Raw genomic sequence first — 13,715 nt, 5'->3', positions numbered from 1 at the left:
GAATTAACCGAGTGGGTCAAAGTGAATCTTCTGTGCTTTGAAATGATACATGGTTATTCTTTCGAATAGTTTTGGTTGGTTATGAGCTGAGGGAAATTATATAACGTTTAAAGTAAACAGAGGATCAAAAAGAAGTCAAAAAGTTGCTTTAATTGCCAAATAGCTTTCAGTCTTGTGGTAAGTAAATGTTACTATTTAATACTGTACATTCAAATTAACTAGTCAGAAGTTTTTGAACAGTAAGATTTTTTTAAAAGAGTCTCTTCTGCTCACCAAGCCTGCATTTATTTGATCCAAAGTACAGCAAAAACAGTACAATTTTGAAATATATTTACTATTTAAAAGAAATGTTTTCTATTTGAATATATTTTAAAATGTAATTAATTTTTGTGGTTTCAAAGCTGATTTTTTTTTTTTTGGAGGATGATGATATTCAGAAATCATTCTAATATTCTTTGCTGCTCAAAAAACACTTATTATTATGTTGAAAACAGCTGAGTAGTTTCTTTGATGAATTGAAAGTTCAGAAGAACAGAATGTATCTGTTTTACATTTTAAAATATTTATTCCTGTGATCAAAACTGAATTTTCAGCATCATTACTCTAGTCTTTAGTGTCACATGATCCTTCGAAAATCATTCTAATTTGCTGTTCAATAAACATTATTATTATTAGCATTATTATTATCAATATTTAAAACAGTTGAGTATTTTTCAGCATTCTTTGAAAAATAAAAGATCCAAAGATCAGCATTTATCTGAAATAAAAAATTTTTTTACATCAACATTACTTTTTTAATACTTTCATTTAGCAAGGATGCTTTAAATTGATCAAAAGTGATGATAAATACATTTATGATGTTACAGAATATTTCTGTGTATATTTAGGTTCTAATTTACATTTATTCGTTAAATCATGGCTGTGACAAACTAAAATGGGTCACATGAATAAACCCTTACTAATACAGCTTAATTGAACGATATAATAAGTGTGCATACACGGCTTTATTCTTTAATCCAAAGCAGATTTTATGGCACATGGTGTAAAAGAACCACTGAATCATTTTAGAACAGATTGATTGAAACGAATTGTTCAAAAGAATCGATTCAAATGATTCACTCTTTCCATCACTAAAAATAGTCTTGGTGGCCATTCACACTAGGCTTTGTTGCTTTTAAAACATCTATCAGAGTGGGTCTGAATGGTAGATTAACTACTTTTTAATATGCAGTTGTCAAAAAGTGTACAGAAAAAAAGAAAAGCAATGCAGTGACAAACCCATTCTTTAGGTTTAAACTAACTTAAGGGATTTTCCTGCTGTCTACATTTCCTGCTGGATCCGGTTTCTAAGATCATAACACGGACGTGCACATGGCATTATGAAGTGCCCAAAGCATACCAAGCATGGTTTATGCCCGTGTTTGCCATTCCAGAAAAATGGAATGGCAAACATTTTCATGTCCTGCAAAGCTAAATCTGTTTACAGTAGGTGTGGGTCTAAACATCTGTTCATGTAGGAGACACAAAGTGAGAGAGGTGGAGACATGTTAGAAGAGCCCAACCCCCTACGGAATGCAAAAGTTATGCAACACCTCTATGTACAGTAGCAGCTCTCATTGCTAGACCTCCAGGTCACGAGCTGTGCTCGAGTACTTGGTTCCAGTTGACTTCATGGGGATTAGGGAACATTCCTTACTAATCTGACCACTTAAACCCATAAAATCTCCTTTAAAATGTTGCAGGACTTGATTTTGGTCTTGAGTTTTAAAATTGCTCAATTTTAAAACATGGGTAACAGATCAAGTTTTGTTGAAAGTGACTTGTAATAATTGTAATTTTTGTTTGGAGAGTAGCATTAATGTGTATTTATGCTTTATGTTTTTGTTTTTTTTAATAAAAATAAATTAATTTGTTTTATTTTTGTGAACACTTTATAGCTATATAGGATTTATAGCTCTCTTGGTTTCTAATTATTTATAATAACTGTTTAAATTCCAGTTATTGTTGTTTTGTTTGTGTAAAAAAAAAAAAAAAATTATTTTACTTAAATTATAATTATGTATACTACCAGTCAAAAGTTTTTGGACACTATAATTTTAGCCTGCTTTTATTTGATCCAAAGTACAGCAAAAACAGTCAAATTCTGAAATATTTTTACTATTTAAAATAACTGCTTTCTATTTTAATGTTTTAAAATGTAATTTATTCCTGTGATTTCAAAGCTGAATTTTTAGCGTCATTACTCCAGTCATTATTATTATGTTAAAAACAGCAGAGTAGAATTTTTTTTTTAATCTTTTGTAACATTATTAATGTCTTTCATCACTTTTGATAAATTTAAAGCATCCTTGCTAAATAAAAATTTTAATTAAAAAAAAATTATACTGGCTCCAAGCTTTTGAATGGTATAGTGTACAATGTTACAAAATCTTTTTATTTCAGAAAAATGCTGATCTGTGGATCTTTCTATGTTCTCAACAGTTTTAAATATTTATAATAATCATAATAAATATTTCTTGAACAGCAAATCAGCATATTACAATGATTTCTAAAGGATCATGTGACAATGAAGACTGGAGTAATGATGCTGAAAATGTAGCTTTAATCACAGGAATGATTTACATTTTAAAATGTATTCAAATAGAAAGCAGTTATTTTAAATAGAAAAAATATTTCACAATATTACTATTTTTGCTGTATTTTGGATCAAATAAATGTCTGAAATCAAATAGATTTATAAAAAAAAAAAATCTTACTGTCCAGAAACCTTTGACCAGTAGTTTATATTGTAAAATATGCACAATATAAAATTACAACTTAAATTTCTTCTCTTCTTCTTATTTGGGCCAGTAAAGCTGTTGGTCAACTAGAAATCTGAATTAGTCAGGAAAAAAAAATTAAATGTAATGTTCACATAGATTACATGTTCTTGCATCACAAACTGTTTCGTACATCCTTTAAAAAATATTCACACTCCCAGGAAACATATCTGTTCAAAGACTTGTGCTGAATTGGGGAACTGATGCTGCAAAGCAAGCTCAAAAGTATTTTGAAACTTCTCAGCAGTGTATTCTAGAACTTGTGACTCAGCTTGTTCTTTTGATGTGACGTTTGTCTGGTCAGAAACAAAAAGGAGCCTTATCTATTGGTGCACAGTCCTCCTGTGAGCACAAACGTCCTGTTCAGCTGAGATACCGTCAGAATGGGTGGCAGCATGTAGACAATCCTTACTGTTCCTGACTACTCTGAAAATGGCCCCTCATTGGATTTCATGTCCAGAAAAGGCCCACATGAATCATTTACAATGCATTTATATTGTAGGTATTGTCATTCCTGTGGGAGCTTTAAAGTTACTGAAGGTGGCACTGTTGCTTTTATTGGTGCTGTAAGGGTTTGTTGCAGCAATATATGCCGGCTTTTATTAGTTTGAGCTTCTTTTAGCTAGCAGACAGCTAATTTTATCTCGACTACATTGTGATCAAGTGTCCCAACCTCTTCTTGCAGGGTATGGGAGTTTAAAGACAGTGGTTTCTAAAGGACTTAGCCATGGAGCAGGGGTCGGAGGAGAACATGGAGAGCTCATGGACTCTGCTCTCCTGGATGGCTTCTGGTGTGATGGTGTTTGGAGGTGCGGTGCCCTATGTCCCGCAGTACCAGGAGATCCAGAAGACCAATAACGCTGAGGGATTCTCAACAAGAGTCTGTCTGGTGCTGCTCATTGCTAATATACTTCGCATTTTCTTCTGGTGAGTGGAGGAGAGTTAATGTTACTGCAGCAGCAGGTAGAGTTGATTGATGGCTTAGGGGCTATTGAAAACTAATTTAGGCCAGTGTGCAAAACAAAGTGAAATAAACAAGAACAAATCTAATTAATAAAGGCTGAATTTGATTTCAAATCTGGAGACTTGCTTAATTTATTTGCCAGACTTCTCCAATGATTTAGTCTGCCTAAACCCTTTTTACATTTGACTACAAGTTTGCATTTAGATCTGCCTCCATCCAATCAATGACCGTTGAATAGATTCAAGCCCTGTTCCTATTTTTTCTCTCTTTTTTTTTGATGATCCATTTTATTTGTTTATGCATCAAAATATGGAATAAAGTCTCTACTTAAGTCAAATTGTGACTTTAAAGAAATAGTTCAAACCCCCCCCCCCCCCCCCCAAAAAAAAAAATTATAACATTTGCTGGGGGTGATACTCACCCTCAGGACATCCAAGATGTAAATGAGTTTAGTTTCTTCATCAGGAAAAGATTTGGTAAAATTCAGCATTATATCTTGTTCACCAATGGATCATCTGGTGTGAATGGGTGCTGTCAGAATGAGAGTTCAAACAGCTAATAAAAAGTTAATCCACTTCACATTTTCATTTTTGAGTGAACTGTTCTTTTAATGTATGAAGACTACTTAAAGGCTTTTGTAAGTTTTTTTTTCCTCAAAGGTCTAAGCATTTCTTAGCAATCTGGCTTTCAAAGTTAACTTTGTTTAAATTAATTTTTGTTTTAAAAATGAAAATTCTGTCATAAATTACTCACTCTCATGTCGTTCCAAACCTGTAAGACCTTTGTTCATCTTCAGAACACAAATTAAATTATTTTTGATGAAACCCGAGAGCTTTCTGACCATCAAGCAACGCAACTGACACATTCAAGGCCCAGAAAGGTAGTAAGGACATTGTTAAAATAGTCCATGTGACATTGGTTGTTCAACCATAATGTTATGAAGCAATGAGAATACATTTGTGTACAATCAAACAAAAATAATTTTATTCAGCAGTTTTTTCTCTTCCATGTCATGCTGTGTAACAATATCCTTACTATCTTTTTGGACCTTCAATGTCAGTTGTATTGCTGTCAGTGGGGTGTCAAGAAAGCTCTTGATCAATAATATTTCAATTTGTGTTCCAAAGATGAACATGAGGGTGAGTAATTAATGACAAGTTTTGGGTAGTCTATACCTTTAAATATCTCGTCAGACATGGCAACAATGGCTCAACCAATGGCGTGCATTTAGGGCATGGCTTTCCATTTGTTTGACCAAGAAGATAGAAGGTTTGCACTTATGTCACGGTGTGGTCAGTTACCCAGATGTGTGGCCATATTGGAAATACTTGGATGTAAACAACAGCATTGCATGGTTAATGTACTACTGAATACATTGTTCTGCTAATTTATGCTGTCTAAACCACAGAAAAATGTGTGGAAGCTGCTAAATCATATAGAGACGGACTTAGTAAGCAGGAAAGGGTGCAGTAGTTTGACAAACTAAAGTTAAAAGATAGTAAAGATACATACGAGCAGGATTAATTAAGATACTTGCCTAATATTTCACCTACTTGACTGGAAAGGATAAAAACACTGAACTGGTTCAGTTTGGCCAACCACAAATGCCTTTCGTTCCTCAGATAGTTTGTTGCACTCTTCTTCTTGATTTGTTATAACTTTTGGCAGTCTGGTACTCTAAATGTTTTTCCTGGTCTGACTGATTAGTACAGACCAAAACATGTCGATAATTGACCTTTTTCAGTAGCGATAATTAGCTAAATTAGCATGTTCCGTTCGATTCAGTGTCGTTGTTTATGTTCAGTGCCACCAATATGGCCGATTGATGACATGTCGTGAAAAAACTCTGCAGGAGAGCTGTCTGGGAAACTGTTTGAAAACGGTTCTTATTTTTGCAGTTATGTTTGATTTCTCTAGAGGCACAGTTTTTACACGCTTCAACTTTTAATTAAACATTTATTGTTTTGTTTTGCAGGATAGGCAAGCAGTTTGAGCTGCCTTTGCTCCTGCAGAGTGTGGTGATGATTCTCACCATGTTGGCAATGCTACATTTGTGCTGTTCCATCCAGAGCAGCAACCGTGTCAGTACTAAACAGCACCACATCACAGGTAACTACATTAAACACTATGTGTCCAGCAATAGTTTTTGCTACATTAAAACTACTTGGTTTATTATTTTATGTCGTACATTAGGGATAGTTCACCCAAAAATGAAAATTCTGTCATTAATCACTCACCCCCATGTCGTTCCAAACTGGTAGGACCTTCGTTCATCTTCAGAACACAAATTAAGATATTTTTTGATGAAATCCGAGAGCTTTCTGACCCTGCATAGACAGAATTTGTTGAGTAAAGTTATTTTTGTTTTCTTTGTGCACTAAAAGTATTGTCATAGCTTCATTACATTAAGGTTGAAGCACTGATGTCACATGGACTATTTTAACAATGTTCTTACTGCCTTTTTGGAACATGAACTTGTCAGTTGCATTGCTGTCTATGCAGGGTCAGAAAGCTTTCGGATTTCATAAATATCTTCATTTGTGTTTCGAAGATGAAAAAGGTCTTTCGGGTTTGAAATGACATGAGGGTGAGTAATCATTGACAGAATTTTCATTTTTGGGTAAACTGTCTTCAAGTGTCTGTTAAGGGGTTCATAATTTGTAAAGTGCCAGTTTGAATGGTTTCTACAGCCTTAAAGTATTCGCATGTCATATTAAAGCCTGAGGTCATGTGAATGGTATATAACTTCAGCATGCTAGAACATTACTAAACAGATGTCACCTCCTTGTCTTCTGTCATGTAGATGGGATTAAATCCGCATAAATGTTACTCATAGCCCAGGGCGCCATCTAGTCCCATATTCATTTATAATGAAGATGTTAAGTGTCTGAGAACATTGGCGTCACGTGGACCAGGGTGCAAACTGTGTGTAATTTCCTCTTCGCCCTTCCACAGAATTGATTTATGATAAAGTTAGGCTCTAGTTGATTGGCTTGCAAGGGGGAGCTCAATCCGAAGTCGTCTTTTTTATGAGATCACTGTCTGGGAGAGAGCTTGGATGATAACATTTTTGCCATGTTGTAATAATTAGAAAATTGAATGTGAAATCAGACATGGGCCTAATTTACATGTCATGTTGATTGATTGAGCTGGAGGCTGTAGCTATAAAGTTAGTGTGTGAAGCCTGTGTTAATGCTAACCCATTGTTAGACTTAAAGAAATTGACTTTCTAATGCAGACAGTCAGCTGACTGTGTTTTTGGAGTGAGTCCATGATTAACTTATGAACTAAATCAGTCAATGCTATTGGTGGGGAAAAAACCTTCCTCTCTTTTTAATGAGACACCTGAACTTGAGTTTTGACAGTTGTGGGAAAAGTCAAGGTGAAACTCAAAAGAAGACTTTTTAACTGCAAATCTATTTGAAAAATAAAATCAGATGGTTTGTTTGTCAAAAAGAATTTGTTATTTGCTGTTGTTGTATGGTATCCACCTTTTTTCTTTTTTAATGTGGAAGTAAGCCTATGGGCCATTATCCGCCATTGGTAAATAACGGGGAAAAAAAACAAAGTGCAGTAAAGGGTAAAACAGTTTGCACTTCAAACCAGAGTGCTCATAATTACATTTACATTACATTTAGACAATTAGCAGACACTTTTATACAAATCGACTTACAAAAGAGGAAAATGGAAGCAATTAAAATCAACAAAAGAGCAATAACATGCAAGTGCTATGACAAGTCTTATTTAGCCTAACGCAGTACACATATCAGGTTTTATTACATAACAATTAAAAATAAAACCAAGCTAGTGTTAGATGCCTAAAAATAGATACAAGAACAGATCAGTTTGTGTTAGTGTTTTTTTGTTTAAGAAAACAAGCAGGAAGTAAATGAATACAGTAAGTATAAAAGGCCAGGTTTTTTTAAGAATAGAATTAGAGTAGAGGGTGCTAGAGGGTCAAAGAAAGATGCAAGAGATGTGTTTTTAGCTGATTCTTGAAGATGGCTATTGCTGTTTGGATTGAGTTGGGCAGGTCATTCCACCAAAAGGGGAGATAATTAAGATAATACATTAAAATAATATGGTAAGACACACCAGTTTTCAATATAAAGCAGCGAAACGAGCTGTTTTGTACAGATAAATATAGCTAAATGCGGATGAGACCGGAAGCCATACCCATAAAATTTACAAATGGCCGCTGTTCCCACTCTTACAGGAAAAAAAGGTGAATAATTTAATTGTCATTGATCTAAAATTTTATTTTAATGTTTATGACAACCCTAATATCACTCCTTAAAATAATACTTAGGCTTAAATGTAAGATTTATGTATTTAAATTGCATATAAAAAATTCTCCATTTGGATTATATTAATGATCAACAAGTCCAATTTGTTTAATTGAATATTAAATTTAACTAGCTGAATATTGGTTGTTTCACACCTAGCCATATTTTAACAGTCATACTTTTTAACTGAATGAATTTTGAAGTTTTCACATAAACAGATTGATGCTGATTCAAAACAATTACATGGAAATTAAATATATACAAACAGTAAATAATCTACTATGCTGTTTGTGATGAGTGCAGAAATCTTTCCTGGTTTGTTTGTGTCTTGTACAAGTTCAATTATAAATGCCTGAACTTACGCAAGTTTTTTTTTTTTTTTGTATGTATTTATCAGTTTAACTTACTTAACTGACTTCACTCTAATAATGTGTAGAAAAGGATTTACTATAACAGTTAACTTATGTGAAGTGTACACTACCAGTCAAAAGATTTGTAATGTTTATTTAAAATAACTGTTTTCTATTTGAATATATTTTCAAATGTTATTAATTCATGTGATCAAAGCTAAATTTTCAGCGTCACACATTATAGAATTGAGTGCTTCTATTTAACAAGGAGGCTTTAAATTGATCATGTGATGATAAACACATTTATAATGTTACAAAATATTTCTATTTCAGATGCCATTCTTCTGAACTTTCTATTGTAAGAAACCTAAAAAAAAATGTTGCTCAGCTGTTTTCAACATAATAATGGTAATGTTTCTTGAGCAGCAAATCAGAAAATTTCTGGAGTAATGATGCTAAAAATTCAGCTTTGAAACCACACTAATAAATTACATGTTATTACATTTTTATTACAAATATATTAAAATAGAAAACTGTTTTTTTAAATAGTAAAAATATTTCTAAATTTTACTGTTTTTACTGTACTTTGAATCAAATAAATGCAGGCATTGTGAGCAGAAGAGACTTTTTAACCTTTTAAATGTACTGTTCAAAAACCTTTGACTGGTAGTGTAATTTCCGATTGAAAACTAACAATTGGATTTTAACACAATTTTAAAATGTTTTTTTCATGTATCAGCTCCCTCTAGTGTGCCTGCTAACACCATTTTCAGTGCTGAACATCCGGTTTGATAGAAGAACTGTGTGCATCAGTGGGTTTGCCTGAATGGCAGTTAAGGTGTCCGGTTACAGCAGGGACAGAAGGGAAGGGTGTGTTCTAGACCCAAAATAGTAGGGACATTAGGTCCTCCCTCTGAAAGTTAGACGTCATGCGAGACCCTTTTTAATCACTGACTATCCCGTTGGCTATGTGCGACCTACAAGCCCACCTGTCCCTGCATACCTTCACACCTATACACACAAGAACACACACACGCAAGCTGTCAGATCTTTAAAACACACACGTGTACAATTTTAAAGGTGCATGCTTTAAGTGACTAATTAACCTACTGTATATGCTTTTGTATGATGTACCCTCACACATTTCCGTTGTCATTTACAGGGGTTATGTAAGGTCATGTCATGTACAGTTTGGATCTGTTTACTGCTGCGAGCTATGAATGATTTTGCATCGACTCACACTGATTGCCCTCGGGCTGTTCATTAGACTCACTGTTGTTGTCTTGACATGACTTTGTAGATGTCGAGAGAGAGAGGTGTTATAGTGTGACCTTTAGAGGACCGAATTAAGGAAGGCAATGTCCCGTATCTGTTTCATCTGGTGTTTTAGAGTATGATTTAAATGCCAGTGTGCTTTGCCCTGGAGTTTGTGTCAGTTCTATTTTATACAGACTAGTTTTCTTTCTAATGGCCTTTTCAGAGTATATCTACACACATTTAAGCCAAACTTTGTCGCTGCTTCACAATAATTAGCAGTTTTATTACTGTCATTATGACAGAACTACATTCTCCCCACAGTTTAGATCTTACACTACAATTCAGGTTTGTTCAAATGTTTTTTTTTTTAATGTTTTTGACACAAAGAAGTATTTTATGGTTACCAAGACTTCATTTATTTGATTAAAAATGCAGTAAAATCAGAAATATTGTAAAATATTATTACCTTTTAAAATAACTGTTGTCTATTGTTATATATTTTAAAATTTAATTTATTCTTGTGATGGCAAATATGAATTTTACAGTTTTCAGTGTCACATGATCCTTCATAAATCATTCTGATATGCTGATTTTATATTAAAAAAAATATGGGAATGAATGTTGAAAGCAATTGTACAGCTTGCTTCAATTTTTTGTGGGAAAAGAAAATCCTTTTTTTAGTTTTTTTTATGAATCGAAAGTTTTTGGTTATGACTTAAGTTTTTTTGTTTGTTTGTTTAACATTAAAGAAGTCTTTTATGTTCACCTGCATTTATTATATCAAAATGACAGTAAAATCTGTAATATTGTTCATTATCACCATTTAAAATAGCTTTTTTCCATTTTGATATATTATAAAATGTAATTTATTGTTGTGATAACAAAGCTGAATTTTACAGTCTTCAGTTTCAGATCCTTAAGAAATAATTCTAATATGCCAATTTCATGTTCGAGAAACATGTATTTTTTTATTAGAATCAATGTTGAAAACAATTGAAACAGCTTAATATTTTTGTGGACATAGTTATACAGTTTTTTTTATGAATAGAAAGTTCAAAGGAGCAAAATTACATGATTACATTAAATTACATTTTTGTTTAGGATTATAAATGTCCTTAATGTCACTTTTTATCAGCCTAGATCTTATACTACTATTCGAAAGTTTGTGGTTAGTATGATTTTTAAATATTTTTGACATAAAGAAGTCTTTTATGTTCACGAAGACTGCATTTATTAAATTAAAATATTGTAAAATAGTATTACCATTTAAAATGGCTGTTTTCTATTTTGATATTTTAAAATGTAATTTATTCCTGTTGAGGTAAAGCCAAAAGTCTTTATTGTCACTGACTTCAGAAATCATTGTAATATGCTGATTCAATGTTCAAGATTTTTATTATTATTATTATTATTATTATTATTATTATTATTATTAGAATCAGTGTCAAACTATTGTACAGCTTAATATTTTTGTGAAAATAGTTATACATTTTTTAGGGTCTTTTTTTTATGAATAGAAAGTTCAAAGGAAAAGCCATTTTTGACAGTTTATTTGACATTATATTTAGAATTATCAATTTTTTTTTTTTTTTTTTTTTTAAGTATTTTATGTTCACCAAGACTGCATTTATTTTATTAAGAATACAGTAAAATTGTAGTAATATATTGTAAAATATTATTATCATTTAAAATAAATGTCTTCTATTTTGATATATTTTAAAATGTAATTTATTCATGTGATGACAAAGCTGAATTTTAGTTTTAAATGTCACTAATCCTTCAAAAATCATTCAAATATGCTGATTTTATTTTAAAATTAAAATTGTATTATTATTTTTACATAAAGTCTTTTATGTTTGCCAAGACTGCATTTATTTTATCAAGAATACAGTAAAATTATAATCAGTAAAATCAGTCTGACAAAGCTGAATTTTACAGTCTTCAGTTTCACTGATCCTTCAGAAATCATTCTAATATGCTGAATTTTTTTAAACTTAAGTCAATGTACAATTGTATTTGTGGAAATACTTATACTTTTTTAGAATTGTATTATTAATAGAAAGTTCAAAATAGCAGCGTTTATTTTTTTACATTATATTTAGAAGTATAAATGTCTTTATTGTCACTTTTAATTCATTTAACTGAATTTAAAAGGTGAACTCAATTAAAAACAATTATAAAATGATTGACCCCCAGCTTTTGAACTTGGGTTATTAATTATGTAATTAATTTTTATTTATTTATTGATGTTGTATCTAGGTTGAAGTGGATCCCAAAAATTATGAGGACCATTTTATTAAATATAACCCTAGACCACAAAACTAGTCTTTAGTAGCATGGGTACATTTGTAGCAATAGCCAAAAATACATTGTATGGGTCAAAATGATCGATTTTTCTTTTATGCCAAAAATCATTAGGATATTAAGTAAAGATCAGGCTTCATTAAGATATTTTGTAAATTTCCTACTATTAATATATCAAAACTTAATTTTGATTAGTAATATACATTGCTAAGAACTTCATTTGGACAACTTTAAAGGTGATTTTCTCAAATTTTTTTTTTTTTTTTTTTTTTTTTTTTTGCACCCTCAGATTCCAGATTTTCAAATAGTTGTATCTCAGCTTATATATTCAGCTTTCAGATGCATAAATCTCTCTTTCAAAAGACCCTTATAACTGATATTGTGGTCCAGGGTCACAAAGTAAAGAAATGAGACGTTTAAAAAAATTAGAACAGCAGAGCCCTCTTGTGGAGACATGTAGAACATGACTTGAGTTTGAATATACAGTGGCCCAAAGTTTAGTAGTAGTAATAGTAATAGTTTTTATTTATCTACTTTTTTGGGATATACGTAAAGTTAGTTGAGAAACAGACTTGTGTGATTTGTTTGAAGATGTAGCTTGGTTTATAATTTTGTAATCTAATGCAGTGAAACATTTTTTTTTTTTAAGTGTCACCCAAGTGTCACACTTTTTGGGGTCACAGTAAATTAAACCAGGTCATTAAATCTAGTGAAACGGTTGTTTGAGCATGCTCAGTGAGTTTCTTGGGGCCAGAGGAGCGGCAGGTGCTGTTATCTGTCCCTCGCAGAGCCGAATCGTGGTCACTCAAGTGTGGCCAGAGTCTCAGCTCAGATACTCACTTCATTAACACCCTGGTGTGTGTCCAATTAACCCTCATGTACTGTTCGATTTCAGTTACTTCCTGTACGGTCTGGGTCAAATTGACCCTAACTGGATTCAATACAATTTGCCAAAAATCACACTATGAAAACAACAAAGACTCAGGTACTAACAGTAAACTTTTTTATATGAATACTCATCAAATGGAACATATGATGTATGAATATGTTTCCAAAACATTTTTATTTCTTTTTTTTTTTTTTTACAGTTTTGTTTTGACAAATTTTGAAAATACAAAGTATGCTGACTTTTTTTGCTGGTTTGTTTTAACTTGTTTTTGTTGTTTTGCATTTGCTGCTCAAAACATCAGAACTGAACAATTTAATATTGCTGTATAATGAAAAAAACGTTCACTTTTTGCCTAAGTTGGGTCATTTTTTGTTCTGTAGACTAAATTAATAAATTCAAGGAATTACTCAAGACAAGATGAGCACACAGCAAGTGCATGCTTTCTGCATACAAATTTCTTGCACTTCACACACATGGTTCTGGTTTTGCTGTCACGTTTGGATGGGCACAAATCACATCTCTTCCTTTTTTTCCCGACATCTCTGCTCACTTCTTCGTTTTCTGTGGAACTGACTCTGGATCCACCAGCTTGCACTGACTCAACAAAAGCTGAAGCCGCTGGAGATCGAGGTGGACAGGTGCGTCTCTGGATCTCAGGCGTGATGAGAGCTCTTCCCAGCTCTTCCACTTCCAACGTTTGAATGCTGACACGTCCAGGATGTTGTAGAAGATGACCAAAGGCCAACGGACAGTCTTGCGCTGACAGCTGAAGGAGGATGTAACTTTGTCCAAGTTGTCGACTCCACCTTTGGCTTCAGGCCCAGTTACATACTCCTTCAGCTGTCA

The 13,715-nt window shown here is 32.6% G+C and overlaps 1 protein-coding gene across 3 annotated transcripts in view; it reads left to right on the top strand.

Annotated features, from left to right (window-relative positions):
* Positions 1–13,715, top strand: part of LOC141345615 (solute carrier family 66 member 2) — an 84,914-nt gene that overhangs the window by 572 nt on the left and 70,627 nt on the right. For all 3 annotated transcript variants that reach the window (XM_073850499.1, XM_073850498.1, XM_073850497.1), the window contains exons 2-3: positions 3,505–3,746; positions 5,759–5,892. In XM_073850499.1, coding sequence (XP_073706600.1) covers positions 3,547–3,746; positions 5,759–5,892 — 334 coding nt within the window. In that variant the 5' untranslated portion in view covers positions 3,505–3,546. The remainder of the gene's footprint in view (positions 1–3,504; positions 3,747–5,758; positions 5,893–13,715) is intronic.

This window comes from Garra rufa, chromosome 11 (genome assembly GCF_049309525.1).
Source record: "Garra rufa chromosome 11, GarRuf1.0, whole genome shotgun sequence".
Lineage (NCBI taxonomy): Eukaryota > Metazoa > Chordata > Actinopteri > Cypriniformes > Cyprinidae > Garra > Garra rufa.
Note: the sequence above shows the minus strand (reverse complement) of the source record. Positions and strands in the feature narration are given on the sequence as shown.